General features: G+C 43.1%; 1 protein-coding gene across 2 annotated transcripts in view; it reads right to left on the bottom strand.

Moving 5' to 3' along the window:
- GPSM2 (G protein signaling modulator 2) overlaps positions 1-18807 on the bottom strand; it is a 64314-nt gene that overhangs the window by 26367 nt on the left and 19140 nt on the right. For both annotated transcript variants that reach the window (XM_053250348.1, XM_053250347.1), the window contains exon 2: positions 12051-12351. In XM_053250348.1, coding sequence (XP_053106323.1) covers positions 12051-12109 — 59 coding nt within the window. In that variant the 5' untranslated portion in view covers positions 12110-12351. The remainder of the gene's footprint in view (positions 1-12050; positions 12352-18807) is intronic.

Genomic DNA, 18807 nt, shown 5'->3' with positions numbered 1-18807 from the left:
ACCCATTTTCGAATCTGATCATAATCTCAGGGCCAAACCAGAAGTGACATCATTATGCACCCGTCTTTTCCCCCATGGAGATAATGTGGGAGGAGAGCTGGTCTAGTAGCATGCATTAATTGTCTCTTTGCTAAGCATGGCCCATTCTTGTTGGCATTTGAACAGGAGACTACATGTGAGCACTGTGAGATATTCCCCTTAGGGGGCGGGGCTGCTCTGGGAAGAGCACGTGCATGCTTATATGCAAAAGATTCCAAGTTCCCTCCCTGGTATTTCCAAGATGGGCTGAGAGATATTCCTGCCTGTAACCTTGGAGAAGCCGCTGCCAGTAGACAATACTGAGCTAGATGGACTAATAGTCTGAATTGGTATATGGCAGCTACCTATGTTCCTAATAGAGAACATTATACTAGAAAAATGGCACAAAAGAAAAGAGTTCGGAAAATATTTTTACAATGATTGCTTCAGAGCCAAGATTCTGGCCAAGATGTCAAGGAAAAGAAAGTTGCAGCAAATATTTGGATCCCATTAGCATGAGCAAGAATCTAGCAATAACCAATTATTACTTCTGCATGCATGAAGTATGCAGTAAATAAATTTATAAAGACACAAAGGGCCTTTGGTCCAAGAATGCATGTCTGATTCAGGTCCCTTGTGGGCAATTCTGAGTTTCAGGAACCTCAAAATCTCAGCTCTCATCAAGCCAACTTCTACCCACAAACCCCCAGACTGCTATTTACTATTTATTCCTGGTCTAGACCTTTACAGGAGGAAAATGAACTACAATGGTCGTCGCAAGCTGGACTACAGTCTTCAATTCAGTCATCTGGGACAGCTTCCCATTCCCTGCAATACTTCATGTTAATTGCCTAGAACTATTTGGGCTGGGCAAGAGAAACAAACAAACACTTAGTGCTAAGAACATTCTCTCTCACACACACAAGATCACAGAGCAAAACATAAACCCCGAATTCTTAAAACACATAATTACACAAAAGAGTGTCTAGGGATGTGCATGGAAACAGCTGGACCGGTTCAGTTTGAGTCTGAACCAGACCCAGACTGGGCCAGTTCAGCCCAGCACCTCCTCGAACACCCCCCCCACCAGGCCGGGTGGGTCTGCGGACCAAAAAGTTAAAACAATTTTTTGTGTGGTACACCCAGGCCACGCAAGGGCCATTTGGGCATGCACAGCAGCCTCCAAAATGGCCACTGCGCCAGGGGAAGACTGGAAAGGGCTGAAGACTGCCCGAACCAGGCAATGGGTGCATAATGGAGGCTGGCGGGGGGGAGGGGCAATGTCTGCAGACCACCCACCACCACCTCAGAGAAGCCCTCCAGAGGGGATAAGTTGGGGGGGGGTTTGGTCAGTGAACCCACCCGAACGGCCAAGGGAGGTTCGGGTCTGGGGGTGGTTCGGCTCAACCACAAATTGTCGAACTGAACCAGCTTGAAGTTGAGCCAGTTTTGTTCAGAACCCCTAGGAGTAACCAGAAATAGAAAGGACTAAAAATCAAGTCTCCTTATAGGAGATATTTTACATGAAGCTACCATTAACTGCAATAATTATTTCTAAGGTCAAATGTAACTGCAATTTTAAGAAACAGATAAATAATTTCTAATTAATGCTCCCTGCACACCTCTGTGTGTGTATATATATATATGAAAATATATATACACACACACAGAGCGGTATCATATAGAGCAATGGGGGCATATAGCAATCTTGAAATATATTCGGAATAGAACAGCGCTTAGTATTTCCCTCCATTAATCAAGTTATTTTTAAAAGTCCCAATTACAGATGAGCTTCTGTCCCCAAAATGATCTTTCTAAGAGCTGCTGAGTCTCAGCTTAGGAATCATTTCTTAATGTACAGGGTTTTTTTATACCATGCCAACAGTTTTCTACCTTTATGTTTGCTATTCTCTTTTACCATCACTGCAATGAGAAAACCTGCTAGCATTATGAAGCCAGGATTCAGTCTCCTGTATAGTACAAGTATCAAACCTTGAGCAAAAGAAATATACCAAAAGAGCACCCTCCCCCCCAAAAACCCACAGTAAGAGCTTAAAAATCCACTACATTTTTTTTTTACTGATAGTAGAGAAACTTAAGGAAGACATGTAAAGATGTTACTATGATATAGGACCAGATTTGTTATATTGATCAAATGAACCATAACTGTAAATGTCATTCAAATGCCATACATTTTGTCAATTGCCACTAAGCCTGCCCCAGTGTAGTTTTATACACTACACATCTGCTTCTTCAATATAGCATTTATTACAACATTTTCAAATTCCTGGTAATAAAACCCATTGCAAAAGGACTAGCCCAACTTAGACTATAAGTAAAAAAAGAACTACTCAAAGTATACTGTACCTGTTACTCTTTGACATTCCACAGCCTAAACACAAAGATATGACAGACATCCTTAGCTTTTAGAATTAAGAAATGTATACACCTAACAGCCAGGAATGTTTGTGAATAAAAATTAAGTTTCAAGAATCCGAACGTCCCAGGTTGGATAGCCATACCACATGCAGGTTATAAGGTTTAGATAGTTGTCTGGGATATCTTTAAAAGGAGCTATTTGTTAAAATCAGCCTTTGTTACAATGATGCATGTCCAACATGACTTCGACAAAAACAAAATGGACTGCTGCAGTATGTTACACCACAAACAACAAATGATTTAACACTCTATTGGGTAATCTTAACTAATCCTATCCCCTCCAAAGAGGTTCTCTCCGGGCACCTCATGTTAAATGTCACATTCAATTAGCTTGATATTTTAGAATTATGGTACTTGTTGGTGCTTGTGATGAAAACTGACAGCAATCCTTTTGTGAAGTTCCATATTCTTACAAAATTGGCATGTATGGGTTTAGAAAGAAACCAGATTTTTTTTAAAAAAAAATTAAAACCAACAAACTAAACAGATTCACATATAGATGCTTTTAAAGGCAGGCAGCTTAGAAGCTGATGGCAAGAGTGGAATGTATTTTCATTATTTGGAGGCATATCTTCTAGTGCATACAGAGGCAAAGTGTAAAACTACTGTATAGCAGACAGCAAATCCAGTTCAATTATCTGGAGACAACCTTTTGGTATACCATATCGGAGAGAGTGATCAAAAACAGCTTTGAGAAGACATGACTGTTTTAGAATCATCTCTAAAAGCTGGGCATTAAATGCAAGTTGTAGATCACTTACGTTAGTTACAGAAACAGCCTTGGCAGACGTGCAAAGTACTATGCTATATCAGTTTTGAATGCCCCTTTAAGACAGTCTCTTTCAGCTTGCTAAAAAGTCTATTTATATGGTTAAATTGCAAGTGATAGAGAAGATCAAGCTACATACATATTTTTTAAATGCTATCAAATCATTGCAGAAAAAGCAGTATCATATTCTCACTGTCTTTTCCAGTGCCTTTGAATCGATCCATTATTAACAAACCAAGTACTCAACAAAAGATACATGTAAGTAAACAAACTTTCTTTATTTGTGCTCTCCAAGACAAGCAATATTGCAGCTTACTGCTTTTTAGTTTCTGTGCAAATATTTCCACAATACCGGTGCTTAATTTTCCTGGTTCTTCTGCATCTAGTCAAGTGATTTGTTCTTTTCATAACAGGATGCTTCTCTGATATAATCATCAGTTTTACTCTTGAAAGTACAGTTCATCTTGTCTAATTTTCCCTATTTTCTTTCTTTCCTTTTAACTCCCTATCTTCTCAAATTTTATAAAAAGCATTTTATTTTTGGCTTTTGGATATCAGACTTTCCCCATGCATGCATCTTTCCCCACAGAGCATTGCAAAACAAAATGAACAACTGTAAGCTCCTAATGGGGGAAAAGCAGCAAAAATTCTATTTTGGACATGACAAAGAAAAACAAGAAATGCAAAGCTCTTGCACTTTCTGTTCATTCCACAACTCCATCAACTCAAAGTTATTTTAAGTGCCTTGTTTCCTCCACATTTCCAGCTTAGCTCTTGGGAAGCAAAACTTTTCTAAAATCACTTGGAAAATGAAGCAAATTCCCCTCTGCAAGTCTTTCCCCTTCCCCATCGGTTTTCTCTTCTTGTTTTATATGCATATTTAAAATTTATTTATTTATTTATTTACTTATTTGATTTATCCTTCCAAAATGGCTCAGGGCGGTTTACAATTAAAACAGGCCACTAAAACAATGAAAAGCTAAAACAAATTAAAAACAATATAGCAATTAACAATTTAAAAACATTTTAAAACAACAATTAAACAGTTTACAGTAATTAAAAGCCCCAAAATCGGCTCGGGGGTCGCATAACTAGTTTAGATGCCTGATCTCACATCTCACCTTATACCTAAAATTTAGTAGACACACACACACACTCAATGTGCTAGCATTTTATTTTTATTGCAAAACCTACATTTATTCAGAATATAAAGATTATAATAAAAACAGGTTGCTCACCTGTAACAAATGATCTGGAGATTATCCATTGTATTCATAAGGAATGGGTTCTGCAGGGACCTCACGGACCGATTAACTAGCTCCTTGTGCCACCTCCAACTGCCACGCACGTAACCGTGCTTCTGTTATCCCTGGCAGCTGGGGCTTGTTTCGCTCAGTTTCTGGCGAACCATCAGTTGCTTCTCTTGACGACCCCTCATTTCCTTCTGTCCTGCCTTTGTCTTTGCCGGGAGGTTAGCGCGGGTTTTATAAATACAATGGATCAACTCCAGGTCATCTGTTACAGATGAGCAACCTGTTTATCTGGATCGTGATCCATTGCATTCATAAGGAATGGGTGATTAGCCAGCTGCAATCCAGGTGGTGGGCCCTGAATGCAATGTATTTATAGCAGGACTTGTTTTAGGACTCCCTGCCCAAACTTTCCTTCTCTAGTCTGTCGTAGGTCAATAACATAATGTCGTATGAACGGCTGGACTGAAGACAGGTTACCGCCCTGCAGATCTCAGTCACTGAAATCCCAGCAAGGTTCGCTGCTAAGGACGTATACGCCCTTGTGGCATGTGCAGTAATGGCTTCTGGTGGGGTTTTCCCCTGACTAGTGTATGCTATTTTGATCATTTGAACGATCCACTGGGCTAGCCCTTGTCTCGAAACTGGCTGCCCTCTAGATTTTCCTTTACACAGTACAAAGAGTCTTTTCGTGGTGTGTATGTGCTTCGTAGCTTCAAAGTAGCACAGAAGTGCCCGCCAGACATCCAACAAATGCATGGACTTTTCTAGCTGTGATTCCAGGTGCTGAAAGAAGGTTGGCAGAACTATGTCCTCATTGATATGCAAGTCCATCGTTATCTTTTGTCTAAATTGCGGATCTAGACGCCTTAGAACCTTAATCAGGAATATTTGTGTGTATGGGCAATCTGCCCGAAGGGCTGTAAGCTCACTAACTCTCCGCTCTCTCTGAGAATTTGCGAGACCACTCGGGTTATCAGTGGCTGCCAGGAGTTCGGGGTAATTTATGTGCTTCCCCCATCGGAGTTTGGACCACTGTCCTTCAACCTGATGGTGGCCACAGTGTGCCCCCCCAGCCCCAAAGGGAGGCACCCATCAGCCAGCACATGAGGGTGTGTGGCTGGAAAGGCTTGCCTGCTTGCAAATGAGCACATACTGTCCACCAGTCTACCGCTTCCAACACCGTTGAAATGAGCACATACCGTCCACCAGTCTACCGCTTCCAACACCGTTTCCAGAAGTGTGAGCATCTTCTGTTGATTGTCATGGTTCAGGCGAAAGTTGCTTAAGTATGGCATCTGGAGCGTCCTCATATGGAGACAAGTGTTACATACAGTAGCGCTGCAGGATGCCATGAGGTCTAGTAACCTTTGAATTGTCTCTGCCGGTTGTCGAGGCACTCTGAACCGGTGTATGATATCCCTGATCTGCACATATCTGGCTCCTGACAAGTACGCTTTCTTTGCCTGTATATCCAGCTCCGCACCTATATAGCTTACTCATCTCTGGGGCTCCAGCTTGGACTTCTTCAAGTTCACCTTGATGCCCAAATCTTTTAGGAGATGCAGCACAAACTGGATCTGCGAAAGTAAACTTTTCTCTTTCATCGTTGACCAAGAGCCAGTCGTACAAATAGGGATAAACTACAATCCCTTCCGTTCTTAAGTATGCTATAACTGCAGCCATCACCTTGGTGAATACCCGCAGTGTCTTGGATAGTCCGAACGGCAAAACCACATACTGGTATGCTGTATCTCCTATAGTGAACAGCAGGTATTTGCGGTGACTTTTGCGTATCCCCACACAGAAATAAGTGTCCTTCAAGTCTAGTGTCGCTGCCCATTCCTCCTGGACTAGGAGGTGCAGAATCTCTTGCAGAGTGATCATTCTGAACTTTTTGGTGTCCTCATAACAATTCAGCTCTCGGGTCCATAATTGCACGAATGCCCCCATCCTTCTTGGGGATTTGAAAATATCAGGAATAAAAACCCTTCATTCTGTCCACCCACTTCACTTGCATGATCACTTGCTTTTCTAATAACACTTGCACTTTGTCCAGCAGGACCTTGATTGGTCTAGTGAACTTCATCCCTTGAAAGGGGGGCATAGCTTTGAATTCTATTGTGTAACCAGCCCTTATAATCTTTAACACCCACTTGATCAATGTTACGTTGTGCCATGCTTGAGCATGGCTTGCCAGTTTGATGGATATGCTGGCAATTGCAAGGCCAGTGTTTTGGGCCTTGGGCGCGGAAGCATGTGTTATCATGCACTGCGGAAGTGGATGGACCTGGCCATTGAAGAGACTGCTTTACTTGCTCCTTACTCTGTTTTTGCCTCCTTTGTCATTGACTATACGGCTTGTTGCGCTGAAATGGCTTATACTGCCTCCCATAATCTCTTCTCTCTTGTCTGTATGCAGGGCGATGCTGCTGCCTCCCGTAAGAGCGATTTCGCGATGACTGCCCTGCTGTGTCTGTAGCAGCCATGAATGTCTTAGCTGTGAATTGTGACTGCTTCCAGGACTGCATGGTTGCATCAGTAGATTCAGCAAAGAGCCCCTTGCCATCAAACAGTAAGTGTTCCATCCTATATCGCATGTCTTGCTGTAGACCTGTGGAGCACAGCCATGCGTGGCGGTGTAAGGTTATGGCTGTGGTCATCGCCCTTGACTCTGTTTCTGCTGCATGCTTAAAAGTGCTCAGCAGATGCCTGGTCACTACGGTGGCCTTTTCATAGGTTTGCTTGAAACTCTCCCGAAACTCCTTCAGCGACATTGTCGCTGAGTCTTGAAAGAGAACATCCCAAAGATGGTGCCCATATCTAGCTAGGCATGCGGAATAGTTTGCAATTTTTTTATTGCCAAGCCTGACGTGGCATAGATCTTACGGCCTAACACATCAAGCTTTCTACCCTCCTTCTCGCTAAGTGTCAAATGACGCTGCCCACCCTTCAAGGAGGCACATTCAATAACCAATGAGTTCGGCACCAGATGTTTCATAAGGTAGGTGTTCTCCTCCTCTTGAATTTGATAAAGGCCTTCCAATTTTTGGGAAGTAGTAGTAGAAGTTTGCAAAACCTCCCATGCCGACTGTGCTGCCTTCGTTATTGCTGGCAGCATAGGCAGAGACAGTGGATGCAATACTTTAGCTCCAGCTACCATATTATAGACTGGATCTTTTAAATCTATTTCTGGTTGTTTTAACTGCAGGCCCAAGGCCTCCGCCATCTCCCGTATTTGAATATGGTAAGCTTTTAACTCTTCCGTTGGTGAGACCAAAGTATTTGGGGGCACGTCTGCAGGAAGTTCTGGATCCAACGGCTCTGTTGCAATTATGGAGTCTTCCTCTGTATCCGATGTATTAGAGGAATCCACATCACCAGAATCTGGTTCTGCAGCTGAGAAGTCAGGAATACCCTGCAGTCATTCTCCTGGTGGTGCACTCCTAGGCCATGCACGTATAACTGTTTCTTGTTGTCTGTCCCGCATTTCTGAGTCATCAAAGGTTGATTGAGTCTGGCTTTCCATTGTTACAGTCTTTACCACTCTGCCTGTCTCCTGAAGTAGTGGTGGTTGCTGAAGCCCAGCCTCCTGCTGCACTTTCCATATCTTGTACACGGCATAGTCTACCAGGTACACCACTGATGGGGTATGAGTAAAACCACAGTTGTGAGTCACTTCGGCTGACCCCACAGCTCCTGTGGCTGTATACTGTATTGGTGATCTCCACTGTGCACATGTTGTCACTGGGCAAACAGATAAAGGTAAAGGTCTTGTCAATGTTGCCCTGTCAGTTGTTTGGGGCATCAAGAGTCCAATAGGGCTTGTTGCCACAGATCGACACCAATGGCATTTGCACATTCACAGATGGTGTCGGTGTCGGTATCGTAGTTGGTATTGTAAATGCCGACATCGTCTGTGTAGGTTCATCCATGCCCGCCCTCAACATCCGAGACCCACAGTGATGGAGTTACATTTGTCGTGGAGTCCCGCTTATCGACTCCTGATTGTAAGGCTGTCGGCGATTGAGTGCGGCTCCTGACGCGAGTCTTCTTAGTATGCTTTCTGGGTGGAAAGCCTTCAGTCTCTTCATCTGTGGAAGAGATATGCTTATGTCTCTTGTGTTGGCGGCACTTCTTTTCCACCTCTTCTGAGCACTTAAACTCCTGCACAGTGGTGGCTTTCAACTGCTGGTTAGCAGAGTCCACCGAAGGAGTAGTGAGTTTCATCACCATTGCGCTAGATATCGACCTCTATGTCAAGGATCTCAGCATTGGTGGGCAAAGAGCATCATCATAAAGCACCACCCTCAACCTCAGCGCTCTATTCTTTAACGTCTGTTTAGAAAATGAGGCACATATCTTGCAACTTGCCGGGTTATGCTGTTCCCCTAGGTATAATAAGCAAGCATCGTGAATGTCCATAGTAGACAATTTTGCCTGACACTCAGTGCAGCAGTTAAAAGTAGTCTTTGGTTTGGTAGACATAGTTTCACACATCCCCCAGACAAGTCTGGGGAAAGTTTCCATTTTATTCTTTTAAAGTAAGATTTCCCAATCCATAATCCGTGTCCAGTCCGAAGTCAAATGTCCAAATCGTTTTCCGCTTTCCGTTCTGTTTGTCATTTCTAAAGGTCAGTGTATAACTTCGAGGAGCAAATCAATCCGAAGTGTAGTCGCAATGGTGGTCTAACAGAAACTGAGTAAAACACACCCCACCTGCCAGGAATAACAGAAGCACAGTCACATGCGTGGCAACTGGAGGCGGCATGAGGAGCTAGTTAAGTGGTTCATGAGGTCCCTGTGCAGGCACAGAACCCATTCCTTATGAATGCAACGGATCACAATTCAGATTTAATAGATTTATTGCCCGATGAGCTACATTTTGTCTCTCAGAGCACCAAAGAGGATAAATATATTACAGGAAAAGTCTTGTCCCACTTTGGGCCAAAGTACATATTACCTTAAACTTGTAGTGTAATCCTAGCATGGTCGGGTTTGGAATCATTTGCAGACATTAGCCCAGAAAAGAACGAGAGCATCAGAAAACTGTATGCACACTGTTATGTGATTGCACACATATTAGGGGTTACTGGATTAGATCACTTCCCTTTTACTCAGCACTTTCTGGACACAGTAGAGCAGATCCATGCTCTGAAACTTCTTATTGCAAGCAGATTCAATTTGTTGTAGCAGGACTGCACATAGATAATCTAGTTTTTTGGTGATTGATCCAACAGAACATATACTAATTGTGATACTACTACAGGATCATATGTTAAATACATGAAACCAATTGTGTTCATTCCAAGCAGGGAGGCCACAGAGAGCAAAGATAAGCAGTTTATCAGCCATCCTTTCCCTTTCCTCCTGCCTGCCTACTCACTTTTGCTGCTGCTGCTGCTGCTAACAAGACTATTCTCTGCATCCTTGACCTGGAGCTTTAGCACCAGAATTGGCAGCCACCATAGGACCTCATTGTGTTTCCCATCACAGGGAAACACAACAAAGTACTCTGGTGGCAACTTGACATTCTCTCTTTCCATCAGAAAAGGAAGGAGTGCAGCTCTATCACTTAGTAGTAGCAGCTGCAGCACCATCACTTAGTAGGTAAAGATAAAGTGCGCCATCAAGTCTGTGTTGACTCCTGGAGACCACAGAGTCCCATGGTTGTCTGGTAGAATACAGGAAGGATTTACTATTGCCATATCCCTCACAGTATGAGATGATGCCTTTCAGCATCTCCCTATATCACTTCTGCCCGATATAGGTGTTTCCCATAGTCTGGGAAACATACCAGGGGGATTTGAACCGGCAACCTCTGGCTTGCTAATCAAGTCATTCCCCCACTGAGCCATACCAGATAGCAACGAAGAGATAATGAAGCAAGAAAGGAGAGCATGAGGAAGGCAACTATCACTCAAATACCTATTTGCTATGTGTGAAACAAACCTTGAGAAGAGTGAATATTCACACTTATTGTTATCAGACAGCTTCTCCCTCCTCTTCTAGGGAAACTCTGGCTTCCAAAAGAAGCAAGGCTGTGTAAAGCATACACAAGCACTTGGTGCAGGAATAAAAATGGCCTCAATTTCGCTCAGAAGCTGTGCCATGCAAACCCTAAACGGGTGTAAAAGTTACCTAGCAAAAAGGTGACACATACTCCTAAATCCCATGAACTCATAATAAAGTCAGAGTTCCTTACACAGTGAAAAATCTTTAGGATCAAACACACCCCAGAATTCAATCAAGGTCAAATTCCAAATCAGTTATATGGCCTTGGCACAACAGAGCCCTTTTGTTCTGTGCTCCATCAGAAAAGCAAGTACCACACCAATGCCTTCTTTAGGTCCAGTACCTGGAACCTTCTCCTTCGTCCCCTTTGTCTTTCTAAGGTTTCCATCTTTGGAACCTAGCAGAAGGCAGAAGTGTATAAAAAGCTTTTTCACTGGAGATGTGACTGTTGGACTTCTGCAAACGCACCTGTTTGCTCAAACCCTTTCCCCTAAACCGAAACACTAGACTACTAAGTCCCAAAGTTGGAACACAGAATCAAGGGGTTCAGGACTGCTGAACTGAGCTATCACTAAACTTGAGCATTCCTTGTGTGGACCTGTTGGGGGTACCTGCACTGGACTGCCCTGGACACTCTTGGAACTAAAAGTCCTTTGGTTCTCTACATGGCCTGCCACAGCTAATCCCTGAGCTTGACTGCCTAAAACAGGCTTTGAGCAATTTCCTTTGGATCTAGGGGCCAGTCACAAAGTTTAAAGAGCCAGATAAAATCAAGCACATTATTCACAAAAATTACTGAGTTTAATGACAGATACCAAGTATGAAGAGAGAGGGTAAATGGGCTTTTACAAGTAACATACTTAAAACAAAAGCAGTACTGCTTGGGACAAGTAAATATTTTATTAAATTACTTTACCTCTGAATATCCTAGTCTAGGCACTACAGTATAATTTGTAGGCACCTGGGATTTGTCAAGCCCTGGCCTCAGAGTACCTGGACTTCAGAGCAAAATCACTGAACTAACAAGGCTGGGACATGCCCTAAGTAGTCTCGTCATGAGCTAACCCTTGCAGCTGACTGCCCAGAAAAGCCAATGTTTCCCTTTGCTAGCTGTGAGCATGTGGAGTGTCACAGACCCTGCAATTTGGTACCAGGCTGACAGCCTGCTCCTTCTCTTTGCCAGCCACTTTAGAAAAACCTCTAAAATCTTCTCTAGTGGAAGTCACCCCTTTTGGCATCACACACCAAACAGCAGACTGAGAACATCAATCAGAGTTTACAACAGACACTGCAACATTGCCAGAGTCCACAAGAATAAGAGAACTCAGCTACAACTAAAGCATAATCTTCTCTTTTAAACAGCCAACACTAGAATAATTATTAATCATATTAAACAAGGACAAAAGTTTTAGAAATCTTATTAAGATTATTAAGTTATTAGTAACATAAATTATTGACACTCTGAAGTCACTTGGAAAGGTAAGATTAAGAATTCACATGAAGGTCTTATTTTGCTAGACTTTAAAAAGTATACATTAAAAGTTAGTATATTGGCTTACCTGTAACGAACATGAAACGAATTACCTTCACACATGTTTAACGTAACATTTTCTTCCATTTAGTTGCATTATGAACAGAGAAATATATTAGGAAGTGTGTTGCATGCAGGACAACCACTAGGATATGAAGAAATGCTTTAATACCAACATCGCAGTTAGTATTTTAACAACTTGGAATTAATAAATCCTAAGTTCCTGTTGCAGTACTCTTCTTGATTAGCAAGACAAAGAGGTCCTTGTCAGACACCACTTAAACGATCAGAAATAGGTTGAAGTATCTGCGGCTCAGTCAGCTTCAATTCTGCAAAAGGAACACAAGATGCTCTGTTTCAAGCTTCATTTTATAACTAGCTTAACCTGCGCAGAACTTGATTGCTAGTACTCGATAGCTCCCCTCACCCCCTGCCATAGCACCTCAGAAAAATCTCACCTGAGCCGCACTCCTATTCCTCCTCCTTCATCCGGTTGCTTCTATCCCCCTCACCCCTCTTGGTCATGGCTGCAGTATTGCTGGTGCCTATTGACCAAGCTGCATCCCCCTATTCCCAGAAAGCTCCCACCCCCACCCGAGCCCCACTCCTGTCCATCCCCGCAGGAGCAGTGGTTGACCGGGCCCTTCCTCGCTGCCACCATCATGGCCACTTGTTTCCCTCAGGCCGCTGACAGGCTCGGGCCTGTCCCTCGCCCTTCCTTCTTTCTCTCCTCCCCTCCCTTCTTTTTCTTTCTCTCTCCTCTACTCGCTTTCCCCCTCCCTTTTCTCTCCCTCCCTTCCTGAGTTAACAGATCTTCATCTAGTTTCCTCATCTAATTCATATTACAGCAGCCTCCTTCTCCTGAAGGGGCTCTTTACTCCCTCACGAACCCTCTCTTTGCAGACCCCTGCCCACTATCCTTTTATAGATAGGATAGATAGATAGTATCCTCTCCTTTGCAACCAAGAACATCTTCCAACCAGTAACAGTTGCATTCCAACTGTCCTTAACCATCACAGGCTCCTCCTCCCTATCTGCCTATGGAATTCCCACTGCCCAATCACCATGGTGCCATAGGCTCCTCCTCCCGATCTGCATATGAAGTCTCCACTGCCCAATCACCACAGTGCTTCTGCTCACAAACTCTCGCAAGAGCTGCCACACACAGGATTAGCCACGGGTATGCCTTAGAGAATTATATATACAGAAGATACCGGCAATCCAAAGCATATGTGAATAGCAATGCCAGCCTTGGTAAGCAGTCAAAGCAATAAAACAAATGCAGTGTAATCACTGCATAGAAGGAGTTGAGAAAGAAACATCAGTAGACTTACAGTGAAGGGCTCTTTTTGAAGGTATAGGGAGGTCATCCGCAACATAATGGTTTATAAGCCTCTGCATGCTCCGAGAGAGGCCCAATCAAATTTCAGGCAGGCTAGTAGCTGGGTTTTTAGTAGCATCACAGTTTTTAGAAAGTGTGTTAAATCTTGGTTTTTACCCAGGCTTTTATATGATTGTCTCTACTGCTGCTTCTTTGTATTTTGTACAGTTCTTATGCTTGTATTTTAAAATTTTAGTCAACTTTGTTTTATATTTTAGCTTAATATTTTAATTATGTCATTTTTATAGTCATTTTTAATTTTGTGTGAACTGCCTTGGGATTGTTTTAATGAAAGGTGGTATACAAATTTAACAATAAATAAATAAATAAATAAATCCACAATCAAATCGTGTATGAGGTGGTGACTGACTGACAAGGCAGGATGGTCCATTGAAGCAGTCTGGAGTACTACCTCACCTAAGGGGTGAACTCCAAACAAGCAATCATCAACCCCATGAGCTGAGCTAGAGTCATTAGATCTGCCCTGTGTCTGGACAATAGGGGTACGACTGAGACAATCTTCTGCTGGCATTCCAACTGAAGGGAGACAGTAGCCACCTGTGTGTCAAATAGTGCACCCAGATGCTGGAAGTGCTATGATGGATGTAAATGGCTCTTCAGAAAGTTGATGACGAAGCAATGTTCCTCGAGTATCTGGACTGTCTGTTTCACATCTCTGGAGGCTTGTTGTTGGGAAGACTAGAGAATCAACAGATTGTCTAGTTATAGATGGGTATGAATGCCCTGGAGACAGACATGGGTAATCACTGCCACTGTCAACTTCAGAAAAACTCGAGGCGCTGATTAAAACCCAAAGGGCATAGCCCTATGTTGGTACTGCTGATGGTTGTAAGAAAACCTCAGGAAGCAACAAAAGGAGGGGTGAATGGGCACATGTAGGTAAGCTTCTGACAGGCCAATTGATGCCAGGACATCCCTGGGCTGGACTGCATCCTTGATTGACCTGAGGAATTCCATATGGAACAACCTTTTCCTCACGTACCTGTTGAGCCATTTTAGGTCTAAAATCGCTCGCCAGAATCCATCCTTCTTTGGCACCAGATAGAGCAAAGAATAGATGCCTGAACATGTCGTTGTCAGTGGAACTGGCTCGATGGCCTGAATTTCCAACAAATGTTAAATGATCTGTTCTATCAAACTCTTTTGGATCTGATCCTGGATATGGGAGTTGTTAGGTGAAAATTGGGGGGAGGAGAAACAAAATCTATTCAATACCCCTCCTGTACAGTTTACAGCACCCAGTGATTGATGGTGCTGTTTGTCCAAGCCTCTGAGGAAAAGGAGAACCCTGCCCCAAACAGGATTGGGTCATTGTTCACGATTTGCCTGGGCTGAATAGGAAGAAAAAGGTCTGCCTTGCTCATTTCTGGAAGCACCTCTACCTTGATTGCTCCAGGACTGTCACCAGACTGGCTTGATGGTTGGTGCTTGATTGTCCCTAAAGTCGTCCCTGAATTGGTTGGCCAGAGCCCAGTTGAAAGCTCTGTAGGGATGAAAGGAAGACTGGTAGGAAGTGTTCCCCCAAAGGGCTTACAAATTCTCTGCGTCCAGCTGGCATGGCCTTTTTATCTTTATTTTTATCAACCAACAAAGGCCCTAGAGATTCTCCAAACAGTTTGCCCTCCCAGGAAGGGAGTAGCAGCCAAGGTAACTTTTGATTTAGTATCGACATGCCAATTCTTTAACCACAACCCCTTGCACACTGCCACTCCAGATGCCATTGCTTGTGAGGCATGCTGGATACAATCCAGACTCAAATCAGCCATGAGAATGGCTGCCTCAGCTAACTTGTTGACATCCTGGTGCAATTTAACATTCTCTGGAGGAATGTATTACACCAACTCCTTAGCCCAAAGTATAGATGCCCTCACAAAAATTAGAGTTTGTGGCAGCTGCCCTGATGATAGTAGCAGACGCATCATGACCTTTTCTGAGCAGATGGTCTGCTTTCTTGTCCTCTGGTGACCCGTTGATCGTCCCCCTCTTTATTCATCAGCACTCCTGACAAGCTGAGCCAAAGGAGTGTCAACCAGAGGTACTGCTAATCTTCTATATATTTAATTCTCTTAAATGTACTCGTCGCTAATCCCATGTGTGGCAGCTCTCACGAGAGTTCGTGAGCTCCTTCAGATGTTTGATTGTTCTTACCGGTGTGCGCGTATAGCTTGGCAAAAAGACAGCGGTAACAATCGCTTCAGTCAGTGTGCCAGGTAACCAATCGCACAGAGGAGAAACCAAACAGGGTTTCGGGGACTGAGGAGATCACCCTCTTGGGGTCTCTGCCCCTTGATTCTGAAAACGTTCCCTCACAAAGGGAACCTTTCAGCATGTCACCTATGTGGGAGGCCTGCCTAACTGCGATCAATAGAGCCCATTTCCAAGAAAATAAAAGGTAACACACAAATTTTAACCTCACCAATAAGTAAATTAAAAATCATTTTAGTAAATTCCAATTAGAACAATAAAGATCTAGCCTGAAAATAGCAAGTAGAGCAAGAGATCAAAACAAGAGCTGTCTAACAGAGCAAGACAGGACCAGAACTGGGGACTCAGTGACAGCTACCTAACCTAACCACTAGTCTGCCTGAAATTTGATCAGTCCTGTCTCAGAGCACGCAGAGGCTGATAAATTGTCACATTGAGGCTGACCTCCCTATACCATGGAAAAAGCAAATGGGTGTAACAGGCCTCTACAGCCCAGTTTCTATTTTACATTTTGTATTCAGACCCAAGCATAAAAATACATGAACTTCTCATCAGTAATGAAAAGCACACATGTGAAATTCAGCACATGCCCCTTTAAAATACTCAAAGAGAGAGCAAAATGGTTTTTCAGGTCTGGATATAAGGCATAACTTAATAGAACAATATATTACTTTGTTCATAACCTAATACAAGCTCAAGAGGACAAAGAGATACACAACTCTAACACTGCCTTACTTACGACATCACTTCGGTTCTGACAACTCTCAAGTTCTAGCATAATCCTAAACATTATCCTAGGAGGCACCAATTAAATGCTCAGTAAAAGCCACCAATTTCAGTGCATTACTTTCAAAGTATTTTCAGTAGTCCATGCAAGTTTATTAGAATTTAGAACTGCAAATCAGTAAAGTTCCTTAAGTTCAAGGTATTAGTCATGTGCTTATTTTACATGCAATCATAATCTCAGCGAAACATCAGTTGATGTTTCTGCTGTATTTAAGATAACAATTTCCTTGCCAGAAAAACAACCCTATCATCAGATAGGAGGTGCAGGAGGATAACTAATTTATCACTAGCAAATCAATGCAATTAGTCATGTTATAACCAGGAGTAATGTTATGCTGTGTGATGTCATACTTTGTTACAACTTGTATTTCTGACTAAGTGAGCATTCTTCTAAGATTTAACAAATTTCAAGTTATAGGCTGTGTCATCTTCCATTTTATCTCCATTCTTACAATACAAATTTAATACCACCTAACAACCTAAAGGTATTATTATTATTATTAAATAGATTATGCACTTGATTTTAACCGTGCCCCTGAATAAGTTGCCAACTTATTGGGCTCAATAAAATAGACCCAGTGGACCTTTGCGGTTGCCTCTCTCATTAGTTCTACATCCTGCAAAGCCAATCCATAAACCTCAGTTCAAGACGACCAATATGCCATATTCTTGCTCTTCAAGATGTTGCCCTTGCACTGAGGTTTGCTCTAGGATGGCTAGATTCCCAAAGCTGCCCCTCTGCTTCAGCCATCCTTGCCATCATCTGCATTCACCTCCCATCAGAAGAACGATCTCTTCACATTCACTGAGACACATCTTCTATTACATTTTCCAAAATCATATCCTAAAAATTCTCTGACATACAGGAGATATGGCTGCGCCCAAGGTTAGTTGTTACAAAACATCATCAAGTCTAACATTTTTCCAAAATTCGTTTATCTGAATCTTATTGGTGAAAAATGAAAACTTGGTGTTTTTCCATCTGTGTAATGAACATGACCTCTCTCTATATATACACACAGGAATACTGAACCTGGCAGTCCAGAACTGCCCAGTCACTGAGAACGTCAAAATGAGAATGAGATTAATTTTCCTATTTACCAGCCAGCCATGTTCTATTCACCACTAAATGCTCTGCATGGCTCTCACGCTGTTTCTCATGACAACACTTTTATCAAAGGCATTGCTTAGGTAGAGGTCAATACCAACCCCCACCCATCTATCCCTCAGTCCAACGTCCAGCTACCTACCCACCTCAATTTCAGAGTGGTCCAAAGTCAATCAAACTTTTCCAAAAGTTCCAATACCCCTGCTAACTTGGCAAAGAGGCACCTTTGAACGTGGTGATTCTCTTTATTTAGCAGGGGGAGAGTAACTGGCCCTATCCATCCCCGGCACAGTACCTCCAGTGACTGTTGCTGGTGTCTGTCTTATGTTTCTTTTTCGATTGTGAGCTCTTTGGGGACAGGGCTCCATCTATTTAATCTCTGTGTCAAACGCCCTGAGCCATTTTTGGAAGTGCGGTATAGAAATCGAATGATGATGATGAAGAAGAAGTAGTAGTAGTCGTCGTCGTCATCGTCGTCGTCCTGGGAGAGGAAATCTCAAATAGTAAGGCTCAATACAGTTATCTGTTGTGATGATTTTAATGAGTTTTTTTCTGGATAAATTATCTCATATTCAGGCAGACCTGGACTCCACAATTGTAGCTATGGCTACAAGTTGTAGTTCAGCAACATCTGGAGGCCCCCAGATTGGGAACTACTGGTTTATACTAACTGGTAGAGAAGTTATTAGAGGGGGCCTAATAGACATCATAAATGCTTCTCTGAGGGAGGGCAGGATGGCTTCCTATCTTAAGGCACCTGCACTGGACCCCCTCGGAGTTAAGCAGTTACAGGCCTGCCTCCAATCTTCCATGGGCGGGCAGGGTAATTGAGGGCATGTGTGTCTCAGCAGATAATTTCAGATGAAACAGATAATCTAGACCCATTTTGAACTGGCTAACAGGTGGGCTATAAAGTGGAGACTGCCTTGGTCAGCCTGATGGATGATCTCCAACTGAGAATTGACAGAGGGAGGGCAACTCTGTTGGTCCTTCTGGATCTCTCGGCAGTTTTTGATACCATCAGCCATGGCATTCTTCTGGACTGTTGTGGGGTGTGTGTGTGTACACTGCTTTGCAGTGGCTCTGCTCCGAGAGCTAGGACAGATTCCAGATGGTCAGGGCTCAGGAGTATATGGGATGAGAGAGAAACTTGATCAGTCCTGTTTTGCAGATGATGTAAATGCAGCGCACATGCATGCACACACACACGCAAGCCCTTGCTCCCCCCACTCAAAAGTGAAAAGACAAAGGTAAATGAATGAATAGAGGATTGGTGGGGGGATG

Source organism: Hemicordylus capensis, chromosome 4 (genome assembly GCF_027244095.1).
Source record: "Hemicordylus capensis ecotype Gifberg chromosome 4, rHemCap1.1.pri, whole genome shotgun sequence".
NCBI classification, from domain to species: domain Eukaryota; kingdom Metazoa; phylum Chordata; class Lepidosauria; order Squamata; family Cordylidae; genus Hemicordylus; species Hemicordylus capensis.
This window is presented reverse-complemented; position numbering and strand designations above follow the sequence as displayed.